General features: G+C 37.2%; 1 protein-coding gene across 2 annotated transcripts; it reads right to left on the bottom strand.

Moving 5' to 3' along the window:
- Positions 1-254: 254 nt before the first annotated feature.
- Positions 255-5,385, bottom strand: LOC147565150 (ABC transporter G family member 1-like). Of its 2 annotated transcripts, XR_015230120.1 has the most exons (9): positions 4,553-5,383; positions 2,913-2,992; positions 2,375-2,839; positions 2,211-2,297; positions 1,999-2,127; positions 1,719-1,910; positions 1,534-1,620; positions 489-1,255; positions 255-411 (listed from the first exon to the last, which is right to left on the bottom strand). XR_015230120.1 is itself a non-coding variant. In XM_086651649.1 (8 exons), exons 1-8 carry the CDS (start codon positions 5,001-5,003, stop codon positions 587-589), a joined length of 2,160 nt encoding a protein of 719 aa, XP_086507775.1. In that variant the 5' UTR covers positions 5,004-5,385; the 3' UTR covers positions 255-586. The 2 variants fall into 2 exon arrangements, 1 of the variants encoding a protein (XP_086507775.1); XM_086651649.1 differs by having other exon boundaries at positions 255-1,255; positions 4,553-5,385.
- Positions 5,386-16,942: the final 11,557 nt, after the last annotated feature.

Raw genomic sequence — 16,942 nt, forward strand, 5'->3', positions numbered from 1 at the left:
ATGGTCCATACTGAGGAGGCAAGGAGTTCTTAATAAAACTAACAAGGAAAGGCTCCTCTACATTCATACCAAGTCCCTTAAGTCTCGCTGCAATGTTGGTCATTCCATCGTTCCTTAAGTAAATAACAATTCATCTGGAATGGTCCAGTGAGTAAAGGAACAGACGCAGCTTGCGAATGTAGAGGTAACGGCGCAGATACTGCAAACATTTAGATAATAAACTATAATCAAGTTAACTATATCAAAATTTATCCTTTGGGCTAAATTAAAATATACACCATTCATCATTTAAATACCATACACAAATGAATCAATTAGAGTATCATCTAACCGCAAAAAGGTCCATCACCTTTGGACAATACAACCAAATTGATTACATGGTACACAGCATTATAAATAATACTCAATCAACTTATAATTCATCGGAAAAATTACACGTTATTGAAATTGTTTAATGCAAATGATTGGACATAAGTTTGAAAGTTAACTAACCTTCTTAGATATGTATGATTACCTCAAAAGTCACTTTGACAACTTTTTTCACTAATTATACCTATCATACTTAAACAAGTGTGATATAAATGACTTATTGTGACAGTGTAGATGAGGAATCCTCCATGATTTGTTTTCCTTTCTTAGAAGGGTTTGCTAAGAGAGCTCTTATAAGTGGTCTAATCTTTTCAGACATCTTAATAATACTAAAGAACATCAATCTATATAGAACCACCATCCCAAACAAAACAACAACATCAACCCATTTTGAATAACTCATATCCATTTCCCATTGATTTTTCAAGATTTCTTCACCACTAATAACTCCAATCCCTTGATGATTAGGAAAAGTTAGTCCTTCAAATTCATTTCTGTATAATCCTTCATTTCCCCACCTATGGAAGGCAATATAGTAAAATGGGTATCTCCAAATTGGCTTGGGTAGATCATTTGGTAGTCTAAAAAATCCACCATTTAAGATCATGACACCTTGAATTCCAGCTCCTGTGATTATACCCATAAGAAAACTTGGCACTATACTTGCTACGATCATCATTAAGCTTTCGACTAGTATCAGACACATGAAAATTAGTAGAGCATAGAAGAAGAAGTGGTCTACTCCTTTATGAAGACCAACAAGGTAATAAGCTATGGCTCCTGGGCCCAAAGAGATCAAAAGCAAATATGGAATTGAAGAGATTGTGTTTCCAATAACATAAGCTGCTACCCCATAGTGCCCATTTAATCTTTCTCGTCCAAAGATCTGAATTTGAATAGGGAAAAGCAGAAAGAAAAGGAAGGAAGATTAACAACATCATAATATGTGGGGTTTCCTAATATATATATATATATATATATATACTCTAATGAGACACGTAATAAGACATAAATCTTTCGTTTTTAACAAAAAAACATTAGAGTCGGTACAATCAATCGAGCAAGTTGAACCTTTACTTGTTAAAAGTAAAATATAAGGAGAACTCTCTCTGTATATACGTGTGTATATATATCATGAAGCTCACATGAAAAAGAAGCAATTACCTTCATTTCCTCCACAAAAGAAGGAAATCCACCGATCGCCATGAAAGTTAAAAATCCAGCTATAAACATAAGCACTGCACCTCTGGCCTGCAAAATTGAGGAGAGTATGATCTCTGCAAGTTTGGGTGTTTGGATGATTAGCTTAAGAAAAATTTGGAAACTAAGAAGATTCTTGTTTGTTTTACCTGAATTGAGTTGTAACTATGACCAATATCATGAAATATCGTCCCAAGACAAAGACAAAGTGCAACGTAGACCACTATGCGCAACCAATAGTATCCAAGATCACGATACATGTTTACAGATGACCTTCTTGTAAGGACAAGACATTGTGTTATAAAGCTAGATTGGCTTCTCTTCCATAGCAGTTCCCCTTTCTATAAAAACATTAGGTTGTTAATCCATCTAGTTTACGGTTACAAAGAAAGGGGAATATGAAATGGGGTTTGTCAAATGTTTGCATACCCTTTGACATATTTCGGTTATTCGTAGTTGAACTTGTTCACAAGTCTGAGATGACTTATATGATTTAATAAGACTATCAATTGCTTCCTCAGTTGATGTTGGTTTTCCACTAAAACCTTGTTCAATATCCTGAAAGGGATAAAAAAAGACTTGTTACCACAGATGTTCATGAAGTACTAGTTTTTTCATTAGTAAGTTTATAAGATTCTTACTTGGTCAAAGTCTTTGTTGATTGTTCTTAGGTAATGATCTGATGGGTTTCTCATATTTGGACAAGGAAACCCATTCAATGCAAAAAACTACAAACATAAGATCAAATGCGATAAGAAATAAGAAATGAAACTATATATATATATATATGAACTTTGTTTCTTACCTGATTAGCAGAAGAACGCGGACCAAAGTAGATAGTTCTACCAGAAGAAAGTAGGCAAAGATTGTGAAAGAGATCAAAAACTTCGGTACTTGGTTGATGAATGGAAGCTAAAACAGTCATTCCATATTGTTTTGAAAGCCTTACAATTGTATTGACAACATGAAATGATGCAGCACTATCGAGCCCACTCGTTGGTTCATCTAAAAAGAGAAGTTTCGGACGTGTTAAGATCTCTATACAAATGCTTACTCTTCGCTTTTGTCCCCCGCTTAGGCCTTTAGTATTCCACCCTCCAATTCTTGTGTTCATGGAATCTTGTAATCCCATTTCCCTTATTGTCATCTCTGCTCTCTCTTTCTTCTCATTTGTTGTCATAGAGTTAGGTAGTTGGAGATAAGCCGAGTAGGTAACCACTTCTTTGACCGTTAATGTTGTCATTAGTGCATCATCTTGACTCACATAAGCCTATATATATGCATGTCTATTAAGGAAAACGAAAATAAAATAGGAAAAAAACTTGTTAACATGGAGTACTTACCGATGTCCCGAAAGCAAGTAGGTGTCTTCTACCATTGACTAAGATCTCACCCGATTGTCTTGTGTTTGAAGTTAATCGTCCTGGAAGTTCTTTAAACTTTATGAATCATTTAAAATATAAAATTGAAGTTGGAGTTAAAACATGGAAGTTGGGAGCTAATTACAGTTAATCCCACATACTAAAATAAAAACGTTAAGGCTTATAAGCAATTACTCACTTATACCTGGGTATAAAGTGAGACGTGCTATAGTGCTTTGCGTGGTGCAAACTGCGCACGCGCGTGGGTGAATGGGCGTTTAGGACATTTTAGAGGCGCCCGCAGACACTTCGGACGTACACATTGTAGCTAGGAGCATGGGAGCCATTCTTTTTTTCTTTTAGTATATTAGATACAATCTCAAGGACGAGATCTTGTCTGGTAGTGATCACATGGATCACCATCTAACGGACTAGAACAGTCCAGTTGACTGGCCAAAGTCGGTTGGAATCAACAGTCATTATGACTGTTGACCCAACAACCATGGTGACTGTTCTTAGTCTATAAAAGACTTGTAATTCAGACTCAAAAAATTAACTTCGAAATAACAGATATCCAGAGAAAGAATCTAGAAAAATTCGTATTGCTTGCAAAAGTTCGTCCGATTTTCGATCAGAAAGGTAAGACAGTTGGATCCTCGGAGGCAAATCGCATCACTGTTGCTTCAAAATACAGTCAGAGGCGGCCCGTGACCAAAGCCACCAAAGCGGGTGCTTTGGGCCCTAAATAATCAAGGGCCTCATGTGTTCCTAGATAGTATGTAACTTTCGAAAAACTAATTATACGTTAAACCAATTTCAACCATAATTTAAGTCGTAGCTTAGTGGTAAATTGTTTAGATCTTGGATAAAAGGACAAGGGTTTGATTCCTACCTTTTGCATTGTTTAAATTTTATTTAATTTTTTCTAATATCTATTGTATGGGGCCCCAATTTTTAATTTCGCTTGGGGCCTCCGATATACTTGGGCCGGCCTGAATACAGTGCGACTATTGTCTTAAGGAAAGAGCTGCCAACTTGCCTCTGTCCTTCATTAACTCTATCTTCTGTTAATTTAATTTGTTAGATTATAAGTTATTCTTGTTTATCATTGTTCTGAAACTCAGAACAGTACGAGTAATAGTCAGAACTCTTACTTCTCATGATCAGTATACCGAGACTAACAGATAGATCCACATTTGCTGAAGAGCATTCTGAGCTGAGCTATTAGTTCGAGGTCAAGCTTAGTTAGTAAGTTTAAAGGCTTTTGGGTGGCGTCATGGAGTCTTTGCAAAAAACAAAACCCCTACAAATTGGCGTGAACATCAAAGCTCGGACAACATCAATATTTATTGGGCCTTAGGTTGTCACATAACTGAAAATTCAACATAGTTAATGAATTAGGAGATGCTACAATTACTTAGAGGATTACTTGGAGAATGACATGTTGACTCATTCACTAAAAGATAAAAAATTTCAAAATTTGACTATGATCTGGACCGTTTTTTTTACCCGGATGAGTCAGTATGTCATCCTCTAAGCAGTATGTCATCCTCTAAAAAAGAAAATCTAAGTAATTGCGGCATTTCCCTAATGAATTTTAGAGGGATCAAGATGATCATTACCTGCTAATGCATCAAGGAGAGTGGATTTGCCACAACCAGATGGACCCATAATAGCCAAGGTCTCACCAGACTGAGCATAACCAAAGAGCCCTTGGAGTAAAGGTTTATAGTCCTTCCTTCCAGAGGGCACAGTGACCCACAAGTCTTGCCATGTCAATAGAACACCTTCACTATTACTATTCATAGGAGAATTGGGATTCCCTGTTGTCTGAACCATTAATGAAGAACTCATCTTGATTTCTGGCTCAAATCTCATGGACCATGATATGTAGTTAGGAGCATCTCCACCAGGAGGATGAGAATAAGTGGGAATTGAGATAATACTTGACATATTTTCATCATTTTCATTAGTAGTAGTAGTAGTAGTAGTAGTACAGCCCTCTGAGGGAGAACTACAATTTTCCTTCATGGGTTCCTTGGTACATATTGTGGTGTTCATGGGTGAACTCATGCTAAAATTAAGCACAATAAGTGGGAGAAAGAGGAGCTAAATTTTAGAGTGAGGTCAAATTGGGGAGTGTATGAGAATGAGAGTAGACAGGAGCAGTTGAGACTGATGGAGTTATGCACCTACCTGTATTTATGGACTTTCAGAGAGACACACTAATTTCGTAAGTAGTAACAATTTTTATCACCATGAAAAAAATATCTAATAGGGTTAATTCTCTCTTAACAAAAAAAAAATAATAGGGTTAATTCAAACTCGACGGCCAATTTGTGGTGGAGACTGATGGAGTTATCCATGAGAATGAGAGTAGGCAGGAGCAGTTGAGACTGATGGAGTTATCCAATTCCACGGCCAATTTGGGGACCAACTACAAATTGTCCTCCAATTATGTATAGTCTAACAACATTAATTATACCCAATTCAAAGTCTTACAAAAACGGCCATATAGCCCAACTAAACTATAGCTTAAAGTCCCACAACATTATTTATATTTTAATAACTCAAGTTCAATAAACCATGAAATTCACCTCGTCTAGGAATCGAACCTCAGACCTCCGGAGTTTTTGAGTGGTCAGCGCTTTGGGGAAATCAAAATAGTTTGCGGGGTGTGAAGACTTCGTCAAAAACTGGTCAACTCTAGTTGACCAGTATATTTTCTAATTGTCAGGGGCAAAACAAATTTGGTGACCATTTCTTCTCTGTTCCTGCAAGGGTCGCCGAAATCCGACCACCAGCATCATCACCAAAATCCGGCCACCATCATCATCACCAAAATCCGGCCACCACCATCATCACCAAAATCCGGCCACCACCATCATCATTTGCATCTTTTTCTCTCTCCCTTTTTATCCCTCTCTCTCACTATATCTCGTTCTCTCTCTTCTGTTAAAATAAAGTTCAAATCCATCAGTCATTTGATGAACAAGTGGAACAAAAGCTTTTTCTCTTTTCTGGTCTTACACCTTATCACCAAGATCGGAGCTTACAGCAGCATCTATCTTTGTTTTTTAGGAGGCAAAATAGTATCATTCATTAAGAAACTCAAAGCAAGGGTAGAAGCCAAGATGGCTAACCAGCCATGTAAACAACAATACAAAAACAAGGATCATTACAAATCGCTTAAAGTCTACATATGACATCCCAATCTCTAATTAGTTAACTAAAAAGAGTGTTTCTAAACCAATTTTAGGAATAAGCCCAGTAGTAAATGAGACTTTTAACTGAAACAATGAAATCCTCCAACGATTCTTCTTTCTCATAATCTGTCTTCACTACAAAAATCAAGGTTATTGCCGACGGCATTAAACCGTCGACAATATGAAATGTCGATGGCGACAAAATTGTCGACTTTAGGGGCGTCGGCAGTAGTATTGCTGAAGATACTGCCGACGGTATACAGTCGTTGGGAGATCTTTTGCCGACAGTAAATTGAACTCCCATACCGTCGGCAACAACCAAGTTTCGACAACACATATTCTTTTATCAACATGTATAACGCGTCGCAATTAGTTTTTTTTTTTGGAAGTCGACTACGATCTACGTATGTCGTTACATTTGGCACTTGATACATCATGGATCTGATAAGCTCGATAACCGCCCACTCAAACACTAACAAGACCGGGCCTATAGCCCAACTAGACATGGCCTAAAGCCCAACAACATTATTTACACCCTAATAATCCCAATTCAAATAACCAAAGATTCCACCTTCTCTGAGATTCGAACCTGGGACCTCCAGGACTTTCTGGAGTTTATGTCAACACCTTGGAACCACTTGGGCTACCAACAGTTGACTCGTCGCAATTAGTTTTGCCGAGGGAGTATATACAAACGGCAAAAGTTTTCAAAATTGAAAAAAATATTTTTCCAAACCCGTTGCTGTAACGGGTGATTTATAATTCCTATACCGACTGCAATAGTTTCAAAACTCGGTTATTCCTTTCGAGCCATATCAACTAAATTATGGAAAGTAAATACATAGATAAATGATGTGACACGAAAATGTCACATTTGGAGAGCCTAACTTAGACTAACTAGTGCTTTTCGAGTGTTATCAATAATATTTTATGTGTTTTTCTTGTTAGGTACCTATTTTGGAGTCAAGCGTGTGATTCGGAATAAAAGGAGTGGATTATCACTATCATTTCATGTGCCCAAAACAAGAGAAAATGACTTCAAGCAAATCAAATTACAAGTGGAGGTAATGACGAGTCCGACGGTGAAAACGGAAATCAATTTGAAGTTCGGAGGGGAAAGTTGTGAATGAAAGAAGCCGAAGTCTTGTCTTGAAGTTAGATGGTAAAGAAGAAGCTAGAGGCACCCTCTTGGTTTATAAATCAAAGCCCAAAACCAAGTCCAAGCCCAAGAAATACTAAGAAAAGAAGAAATGTGTAGAGATTTTATATGCACCCATTTGTGGTCTAAAGACTTAGTCAAGTTTGACTAAGTCTAGGGTTTTAATCAAGTTAGAGAGAGGGGTCAAGGGAACTATTCATCTTCTTCCCCAAGCAAGAGAGAGAAAAGGAGGCAAGAAGGAAACTAGGGTTTTGAGTGTTCTTCACCAAGAGAAAGGTTTCTAGGGTTTGAAAAGTTGAGAGAGCAAGAGAGAAGAAGGAGGAGTGTCGGCCAACTTTGGCCGGCACACCAAGGTCGCGGGAGCAGCCGAGCTGCTGCTCGGGAAGCTTCCCGAGCTCGAACACCAGCTCGGGACGGAAGCTTCCAGCAGGAACACTAGCACGCACGGGAACAGCAGCACGCACGGGACAGAGACGCGGGAACAACAGCTTCCTCTCGGCCGGACGTTTCTAGGCTGCTCGGGACATCACGGGACGTGCTCGGAATGCTTCTATCTTGCACGGGACGGCTCGGGTATAGCACGGGACGGCCTAGGGACAGTAGCTCTCGGCCCGGATCTAGCCATTTTTGGCCGGAACTTCATCATTTGGCCGGATTTGTTCTCAACTTGGCCGGACTTTTTATGACTTTTCCGGCAACCTTTTTGATCCGAAACCTTAGGGCTTTTGTTCTCCTCATCCTTGGCTTGCTTCCCATGTGGTTTGATTTGATTTTGGTTGAAGATTGTTAGAGAGAGAAAGCTAGGGTTTAGCTTTAATGGAGGTTGTGTTCTAAATGGAGAAGATGATGGTGGTCGCTATGGGGAACCCAGAATTTTCTATGGGGAGATCGGCTGCAACTAAAAACTCATATTTTCCGACGATCTTAGCCTCGAACCACATTGAAAAAGGGGATTCTCTCATCATTTTCTTTTCCATTTATTGTTCATTCAATATTTTAGCTAACTCTTGTATTCGAATACTTGTGAAGCATGATTTGATTTATGATGAATTACTTATTATTTCTTAAATGCGAGTTCAATAAACTTCGTCTAATTTTATGAATTAGAGGCCTCGATCTTAATCGTCTATTGACACGTAATTAGATAGTGCGTACATAGCTAGATAGTCGATGCATAGTAACTTGTGATCGATTATACTTATTGTGACGCATTATAATGTATGTGGGTGAAGTTAATTAACTTTTCATTCTAGTAGAAAATTAGTAGTAATCGTTATCAATCTTGTGAACCAAAGTATCCCTCTCACTCGACTTTCACCCGAATCTTGTCCGACTCAACTCTTCTCCTGAATCTCTCTCACCTCTCTCTTACATAGTTTATTTAGTTTCATTCGTTTTCTTATTTCTTACAAATCAATTATCAAATTTATGAGTGGGGTGGGTGTGTGTTTTAGTCTAAGTTAGCTATTGACATCTTGATTATTGAGTTAAACCCGCATTCAATATCCGAAGTTACCTACCTATTCCTTGGGACGATTCACGAATTTACTAACTTACTATAACTTGACCCCGTATACTTGCGGGAATAGACCTATTTTTAGGCCTATCAATAAACAAAGGACTTTCGATCTGAAATCTTACGCTGCTTCCATTCCAATAGAAGATGAGAGATTTAAATGATATTGTTAAGAACATTGGAATTTAAGTAGATAGCTTCCCAAACCTTAGCAGTAAAGGGGCACTTGATGAAAAGATGAGTTGAAGTCTCACAATTTTTCTTGCAAAGGGAGCATCTGTTGGGGGTAGTGAATCCTATTTTTATAGGTCTATCTATTGTAGGAACAATCTCATGAATGATATCCCAAAGGAGGAATGAGACTTTCGAAGGAATTTTCTTGTGCCAAAATCATTTGGGATCCTTATTTGAGAGAATGTCGACTGTTTTTGGAGTTCTTGAAAGAAAGAGTTAACAGAAAATCCTCGACAATCAGAGAATTTTCCCACTCCATCAAGATCAATAATTGCAACAAAATAGGAATGATAACTTGAAACCGTTTCTGTTATTTGAAATTCTCAATCGCTAGACGGATGACTTTACCGGGCTAGCTAGTGAAGGCACCTTTTGAATGGTTGACTACCATTTATGGTAGTTTTCGGTGAAAAAAAGAAAGGGCATACATGAAAATCTTTTGAAAGTAAAAATGGAGAAAATAATAACTGTGAAGTTTTACTAACAGAATCATAGACTTAGAAATCAAATTAAAATACTAGACAAATATAGAAGCCCCATTTACTAGTTGGTCACAAATTGGAATCAAGTTACAACTAACCTTATTTAAACATTTTTAAGCTTAGCGTTATTTTGAGATGTTCAAGGGTTATGTCCCAAATGACCCATAGTTTTTACCACTTCCCCACTTAGCCCTCTAGTTTATCCGAAATTTCCAAACGGATTTCAATGACATTGACTTGAAAGTTAATTTTCCACTTTCTTAAAATACCCTTCATTAATGTTATTTGTTTTTTTTTTTCTCGCACCTCCTCATCTTCTTCATCTCTCCACTCTACTCCAGTCATGCACCGTCAACCGGCAATACTTTTTATCTCTAAAGATGAAGAAGAAACGTGTAATCAGATTGTGATTTCTGATAGTGAAATAAGATCTACTCTTAATCAAAATAGGAAAAAATCAAGATTTTTTCAAATTCTATTTAAATCTTGACTACGTTAAAGTTTTGATTTGTTGTAGAATCGAAAGATTTGGGTTCTTTATCTCTTTTTGGAGTTTATTATAGAAATTATGTATATGTTTCTTAAATCAAACTTTTAGAGAAGTTGTAAATCTCAGTCTTAGGTTGTGTTTGTTTTTTTTGTTATGTTTGAGCTGAATTGGTTGAACTGAATTAGATGAATCTGAATTGGATGAATTATTTTTGAAGTTAGATTTTGGTTTTCTAAATCTGAATTAATATTTTTGACATTTATACCCCTGATATTTCTAAATCTTTTTTCTATCTCTCGTTTTCCTCATTTGTGAATAAAAGAAAAAAAAACATTAAAACTCCTCACTCTCCTTCTCTATCTCTCTACAGTATCACTTGCTCCCTTTCTCTCTGTCTTCTCGGTGAAGATCTGGCGAGGGTTGAATCTCTCTCTCACTCACTCTCTCTCTCTCTCAGTCCCTCTATCTCTCTCGGCGAAGATCCATTTGTCTCTCTCGGCGAAGATCTCTCTATCAGTCCCTCTGTCTCTCTCTTGGCGAAGATCGCTCTCTCAGTCGATTTCCCCCTCCAACAGAGTGGTAAGGTTAAACCCTCAACAGATATGGTGAGGGTTACATCTCTTTCTTTGTAACAGATCAGTAAAGTAAACCCTCGCCAGATCCGACGAGAGTTTCATCTCTCTATAACTGAAGATCGGTTTGTGGAGGCGCGAAGTACGATCTAAGTTTTGGTATCACGATTTTGTTGCTGGTGGTGGTTTGTGGTGGTGGTGGTGGTGGTGGTGGTGGTGGTGGTGGTGGTGGTGGTGGTGGTGGTGGTCGATTCATGGTGGTGGTGGTGGTGGTGTTCGATTCATGGTGGTGGTGGTGGTGGTGGTGGTGGTGGTGGTGGTGTTGGAGATGGATATAGTTAGTTATTTTAATTTTTAACAGGGGCATAAATGCCTTGTGTACTTTTTCATATAATGGACTCATTTTTCAGTCTTGTTTTGAAGTCTGGAAAAATGTAGAAGCCTTTTTTCGGTTCATTCGGGCGTATAATTCATTCAGACAAAATTTCTTTTTTTTAGAATTGTCCAGCGTGTCTCGAACCTTTGACCTCTATGATGGAAGATTATAGCTCTTACCACTCCAACCAAGGGTAATGACAAAATTTCTGATTAATCTAAATATAAAAACAAACATCAGAAATCTGAATCGAACTGAAAAAATAAAAAAAAAACAAACAACACCTTAATCAATTTTGGTTTACAATTGAATTTGGTTTTAGATTCTCACTTGTTAATTAAGGAGATTATGCATCAAATTGAAGATTTTGAAACAAGAGAGCTTATATTAGAGTTCTCATTGTTAATGGGTAGTAAATAATTTTGCAAAAGGTTAATGAGAAATGCGGGATACTGATGAAAGTAAAATTTCATCTCTCTCTGCAAGGTTCTCCCTCTAAAATTTTCATATCTTGACATCAAGTTTCATGTTATAGGTATAAAAATTATTTGATAAGTTTGTGGAAATTTTTTTTTCTTTTGTTTTGGGACAACCAGATCTGAATTGAGAATCAAAGATTCATGAATCTGTTTGATGATTTTTAAGATGTGGGTTCCTTTAATGAACTTAAGGGAAATCTGTTGTTCATCTGGTACTAGTATTAAAACCAGTAAGATGTTTGTCTCCCAGGATACAATAGTTATACCTTTCAGGATGACAACTAAGAGTACTTCGAATTTCTGAAAGCGTGCGAACTTTGAACAAGTAGTAAGAACAACAAATGTAATTGACTTCTTAAAACTCTAAATGTTCATGTAACTTTGAATGCTAAAAAATTTCGAGTTTTGTTTGTTGGATTATGGTTGGTATACATAGGAGTATTTCCCAATACTTCAGACAGGTGCCTATGGACGGATGCATCCGAATAGTCATATTTGATTGTTGACCTTCGGGTGCAATCTTGACCGTCAAAGCTAGTTGTGGTACTAACTCAAAATCCCGGTTTCGAGTGAATTGAGTCAACTGAAGGGCAACACATGACCGTTGGTGACTCTCCAACGATTTATCAAATTTGGGTCGTTGGATTGCTCCAACGGCCATAAATGGGTTCAACCCTTATAAATAGGGGTTGAACCCATACTTTAGCCTCACCACTCTCAATTTATCTCTCCAATTCACTCTCAATTTGTTTCTATCTCTGTCATTCACTCTCAATTCGTTTCTCAATATTCTCTCTAATTTCTCTGTTCATATAATTGATCCTTAAGATGTTCAACAAGTATCCGACCAAAGTTTTATGGAACTGTTGTGTCCTAATTTTCCTTATGTTGAATTGGGGAATGATGATACCGAAGAAACATCACCACACATTCCCTCGACATTTGATGAAACTTTTGATGATTCTTATGCGCAAGAAGACACGACTTCAACTAAAAAAGCTCCACGGGTACCGTATACACAAGATGAAGATATTTCACCTGTTAATTATTTTTTGAAAATCACGTATGATGCGGTTACCGGAACAAATAAAAAATATAAAGTATTTTGACAAAAAATATCTGATTATAATACAAAGGCGGCCCGAGACCGTACATTAAGGAGTTGTAAATCTCGTTTCAGCGAGATGAACTCTAAATGTCAAAGCTTTATTTCTATTTTGAGGTAAGTAAATAACGTTCAAAAAAACGGGAAATAAGATTATGATCGGGTAATTATTCAAACTTTTAATCCCTTTATTTCTATTTTTGTTACTTCATAATATAAACTTAAATTAAGTTTTGTTTCTTTCGGTTCCATAGAGCACTTGAGGCTTGTAAAAAAAACCACAAATTAAAAGCTTTAGATTCGAACATGTTTACAAAATTTTGGTGAGACGCAACAAGTGGATGTCAGAAATGTTAGGTGAGACAACATCCGGCAAAAGAGATTTTAGTTCCATTCCAGTGGAGGAAAGACCAATTGGGCATAAACAAGCCAAAGCAAATGCAAGAGCTGGAGAGAGTTCTACAAATTCTACTACTAAAGACAGAAAAGTCAGTGATTATCTTCAAAAACTCCAAATGAGGGATATTATGAAGCGAGAGACGAATAAGCACGTTGGAAAGAAATTGCAATGGATGAAGTTGTGGAAATACGACGGTTAATGCACGGGTGCAACGGGAAAATCCACGAGTTCAAGATGAATCTCTACCAGTTCAACAAGAAAACTACGAATACAACAAGAATACAAGAACCACAAAATGCAATATGCTTGATGCTTATGTCAAAACTTGTAAATCCTGGAATCAGTCTGCACCGTGAGATCGTGATGCTAGATCTCGTTCAATCGATGAATCTACTCCTTTGAGTGTCGTTCCTGCTTCTGATTCCGGGGGAAAACCTGCAAATAGTTCAGAAACCTCTCTGACGCTCAAGACAGTCAGGTTGTCCTTTGCAGTTAAAAAATTGAGTATTAAATGAACCTTGGAGTTCTTACCTTCTTCGAGGTGATTTGGTACCCTTTTCTAGGTTGCTTTGGACCGACTGTTGATAGACGGTGTGGATGAAGCGGCTTAGATCCACCGTTCGGGATTGATTCAACTATTCGGTAGTTAGGAGATTTAGGGTTTTCTTTTTAGTTTATCTCGTATCTTAGATATTTAGAAGTTCCTTTGTTTTATGATCCTTGATAGATATCTTGCCGACTTGAAAGATTCTCTAGGAGATGTTTCCTCCTTTGAGACTCTTAGAGCCCAAGTTAGGCAGAATACTCGAAATCTTCACCGACTAAGATCTTTGAGAAGATTCGGGATTGAGTCGGTAAGTGTGAGGCGCGCTTCTACCCTCCCATGTTTCGGGCTTAAGGTATCGGTCTTGCTTACGTGGACCCCCCTGTACTTCTCGGAAATCTCAGAGAAGACCTGGTTGTATTTGAGGCAGGGTTGAAGCTCCTAAGACGATCTTGCCGACCTCCCGATTCAGGGTTTAAGTGGTAGCCCTCTTTGGGCTCAGCAATTCTATTACCTTGAGACGGATTGACCTGTTCAGCTTTTGGTCTTTTCTTGACTTATGACGTCAGTCAACTGATGACCATTTTATGGATCATCACTAGAGATCAATATGGTGTGAACTTAATGATGATTGATGTTAGGACTCTCGACGAAGATGATGCACAAATACTTAATGCAGCGGGAAACTTAAATGGTTGGTCTTCCACGAGACCCAAGAAACCCCTTTCAGTTATCTTTAGTAAGCATTATTGTTTAGTCGTACTTAAGCAGATTTAAATTTTTAATCAAGTACTTGTAATCTGTTGTTCAATCACACTAAGTAAATTTAAATCTTGAATCAAGTAATTGTAATCCCATTAGTTAATCGGTTGGGTTGAAAAGTGGAAAATTAAAAAACCAACAAATACCCACACACGCGTTTCCCACATGCACAAATTTTAGGCCTAAACCCCGAATGCATCGGAGTTGATTTTTTAGGTTTAGAGACCGGCTTAGTCTGGAATCCAGTGCTCCGGCCCCTTCACCGGAGTTTTAGAGGGAAAAAGAAGAAGAAGAATAAATAAAAAAATAAATTGAAGGTCGCCAAAAATTTTACCTTCGCCGGAAAAGATGGTGAAGTGGCGAGAGAGATGATGTGGAGGAGAGAGGTGATGATATGGAGGAGAGAGAGGGAGAGATGAGGTGTCTAATGTTTTTAATTTTTTTCCTTAAGTGAATTCTATTTCGGCCCCTAATTTGGTCTAAAAAGGTTGGAATTTTTTTAGAGTTGATCCATATTAATAGGGGGTTAATTTTGAGTTAAAAAACCAATTTTATAAGAAGGAAAATTATGGAAACAAAAAAATTATGAAAGTTAACCGACAGTGTTAACAAAAAGGACCAAATTTGAATTTACAAAATACAGCTGGTCAAAAAGAAAACTGAGCACAAAATAAGAAGCCAAAAAGAAAATAACTCAAAGAAATTTAAGGTGCATGAGTTTGTTCACTTACAGCTATAGAATTTATTGTTGATAACAGGTTGGTCTTCTTACTAACTTCTCTATTTTCGTTCAACAAAAAGAAGTACAGGTTACTTTCAAGAGTTTAATTTCTACATGAATGACTACCTGCATAGATTGTACTAACTCTCTTTTTCTTCACATGCAAAATATATGTCTATTAAATTGATAAAAGAACTACTCACAGACTATATTACAACAATTATAGAAGGTGTCCACCCTCTTTGGTGCAGTGGTTGGACACTCCCTCTTAAGTTTATGATGTCGTGGAATTGAGTTTGAGTGGAAGCAATTTTCCATCAAGATTTATCTCATGTAATTTAGACAATAAATATAATAAATAATAATGTAATAAATTTGTCGTATTTTGACATCTTCATTAATAGTTTAAATTAGGTGGTTATCGTATTTATCACATCTTCATGATGTATCAATGCCTTGTAACGACTAACGTAGATCGTAATCGATTTCTCAAAAAAAAAAAATTATAGGGGTGGATGTTTTTGCGCGCATCATTTTTCTTACATATATTCATTTGTTTAAACTGATTTTCTTGCAAAATCTGAGGCCTACAAGATTTGAAATTTTGTACGATTGTTGTAAGTTTGTCCCTATGAGTAATAATGATAATACTAGATATAGAGAGAAATCCGAGAGTTTCTTTATCACTGAAAGTCCGACAGAAGAGAATAACTCAGATGATCAGAATAAGTAAAGAAAGATCCAAGCAGCAAGAACACAAAGAAGAACGAGGAGATAGAAAGGATGAGTGAGACCAGAAACAATAGCAACGGATGCAAGAAGAACGGTGAAATAATTGATATGAAAGTAGGTAAAGTTCTTGGAGATTGTTAGAGTATAAAGATCGAGATGAATCGAGATCCGTAGATATCCGAAGATATCCGTATCAACCGTCCAAGATATATGAAGACATTATTTGTACTTATCCTAGATAGAGTCCTAGGATAATAAGATACTCGAATCACTCTATAAATAGAAGTGACCTCTATGTATTTTACATTGAATTGAGTTGCATTAAGTCTTCGAGTCTGTAACCAATCAATCCCACGATTGTGGAGATAATATAATCCAGCCATTCATGGCTTTCTCCGTGGATGTAGGTCGTGATCCTCCGACCGAACCACGTAAACTATTGTGTAGTAGTCAAGATGTAAATACTATAAAGATGGGTTTCCAACGGAAGGATGATTTTAAGTCATTGATTGATTCAAAGTTGTTGGTTGATATTAGAGTGATTACACAAGATGATCTTGGATATAATTTCTTCTTGAAAATCCATAAGAAGATGATCGAATGATAACGAAATCACAACGATTGACAAAAAAAGACGTCGGGAAAGTGCGGAAACAAAAAGAACACAGGATTAACGAACCTGCTCTTGATACCATGTGAAAAGTTCATGTTCCTTGGTAGATTAGAAGACATAAACTGAAATAAAGAACACAATAGTTTACGTGGTTCGGTCGGAGGATCACGACCTACATCCACGGAGAAAGCCATGAATGGCTGGATTATATTATCTCCACAATCGTGGGATTGATTGGTTACAGACTCGAAGACTTAATGCAACTCAATTCAATGTAAAATACATAGAGGTCACTTCTATTTATAGAGTGATTCGAGTATCTTATTATCCTAGGACTCTATCTAGGATAAGTACAAATAATGTCTTCATATATCTTGGACGGTTGATACGGATATCTTCGGATATCTACGGATCTCGATTCATCTCGATCTTTATACTCTAACAGAGATCAATTTGCGATTGAGATTGGCCGGTGGTTTGAGGAGAAGACGCCGTTAATGACTTTTTGGAGATCAATCAAGAGACATTGTGTACTTGACCTTTTAGAACGAGGAGAAAGAGATAGAGAGATTCGAAACCGATGATGAAAGGAATGGATAGGGAGAAGAACATCTAAAAGCC

This window comes from Eschscholzia californica, unplaced genomic scaffold (assembly GCF_041429995.1).
Source record: "Eschscholzia californica isolate CP2 unplaced genomic scaffold, dmEscCali1.0.p SCAF_1, whole genome shotgun sequence".
In the NCBI taxonomy this organism is placed as follows: domain Eukaryota; kingdom Viridiplantae; phylum Streptophyta; class Magnoliopsida; order Ranunculales; family Papaveraceae; genus Eschscholzia; species Eschscholzia californica.

Bases quoted from the DNA above. Each gene is read 5' to 3' on its own strand.
- LOC147565150 (XM_086651649.1), bottom strand. From the start codon at position 5,003: ATGAGTTCACCCATGAACACCACAATATGTACCAAGGAACCCATGAAG. The intron at 2,128-2,210 runs GTAAGAATCTTA...TATCCCTTTCAG, and splicing joins TCAACAAAGACTTTGACCAA to GATATTGAACAAGGTTTTAG. The intron at 1,911-1,998 runs GTATGCAAACAT...ATGTTTTTATAG, and splicing joins TAACCGAAATATGTCAAAGG to AAAGGGGAACTGCTATGGAA.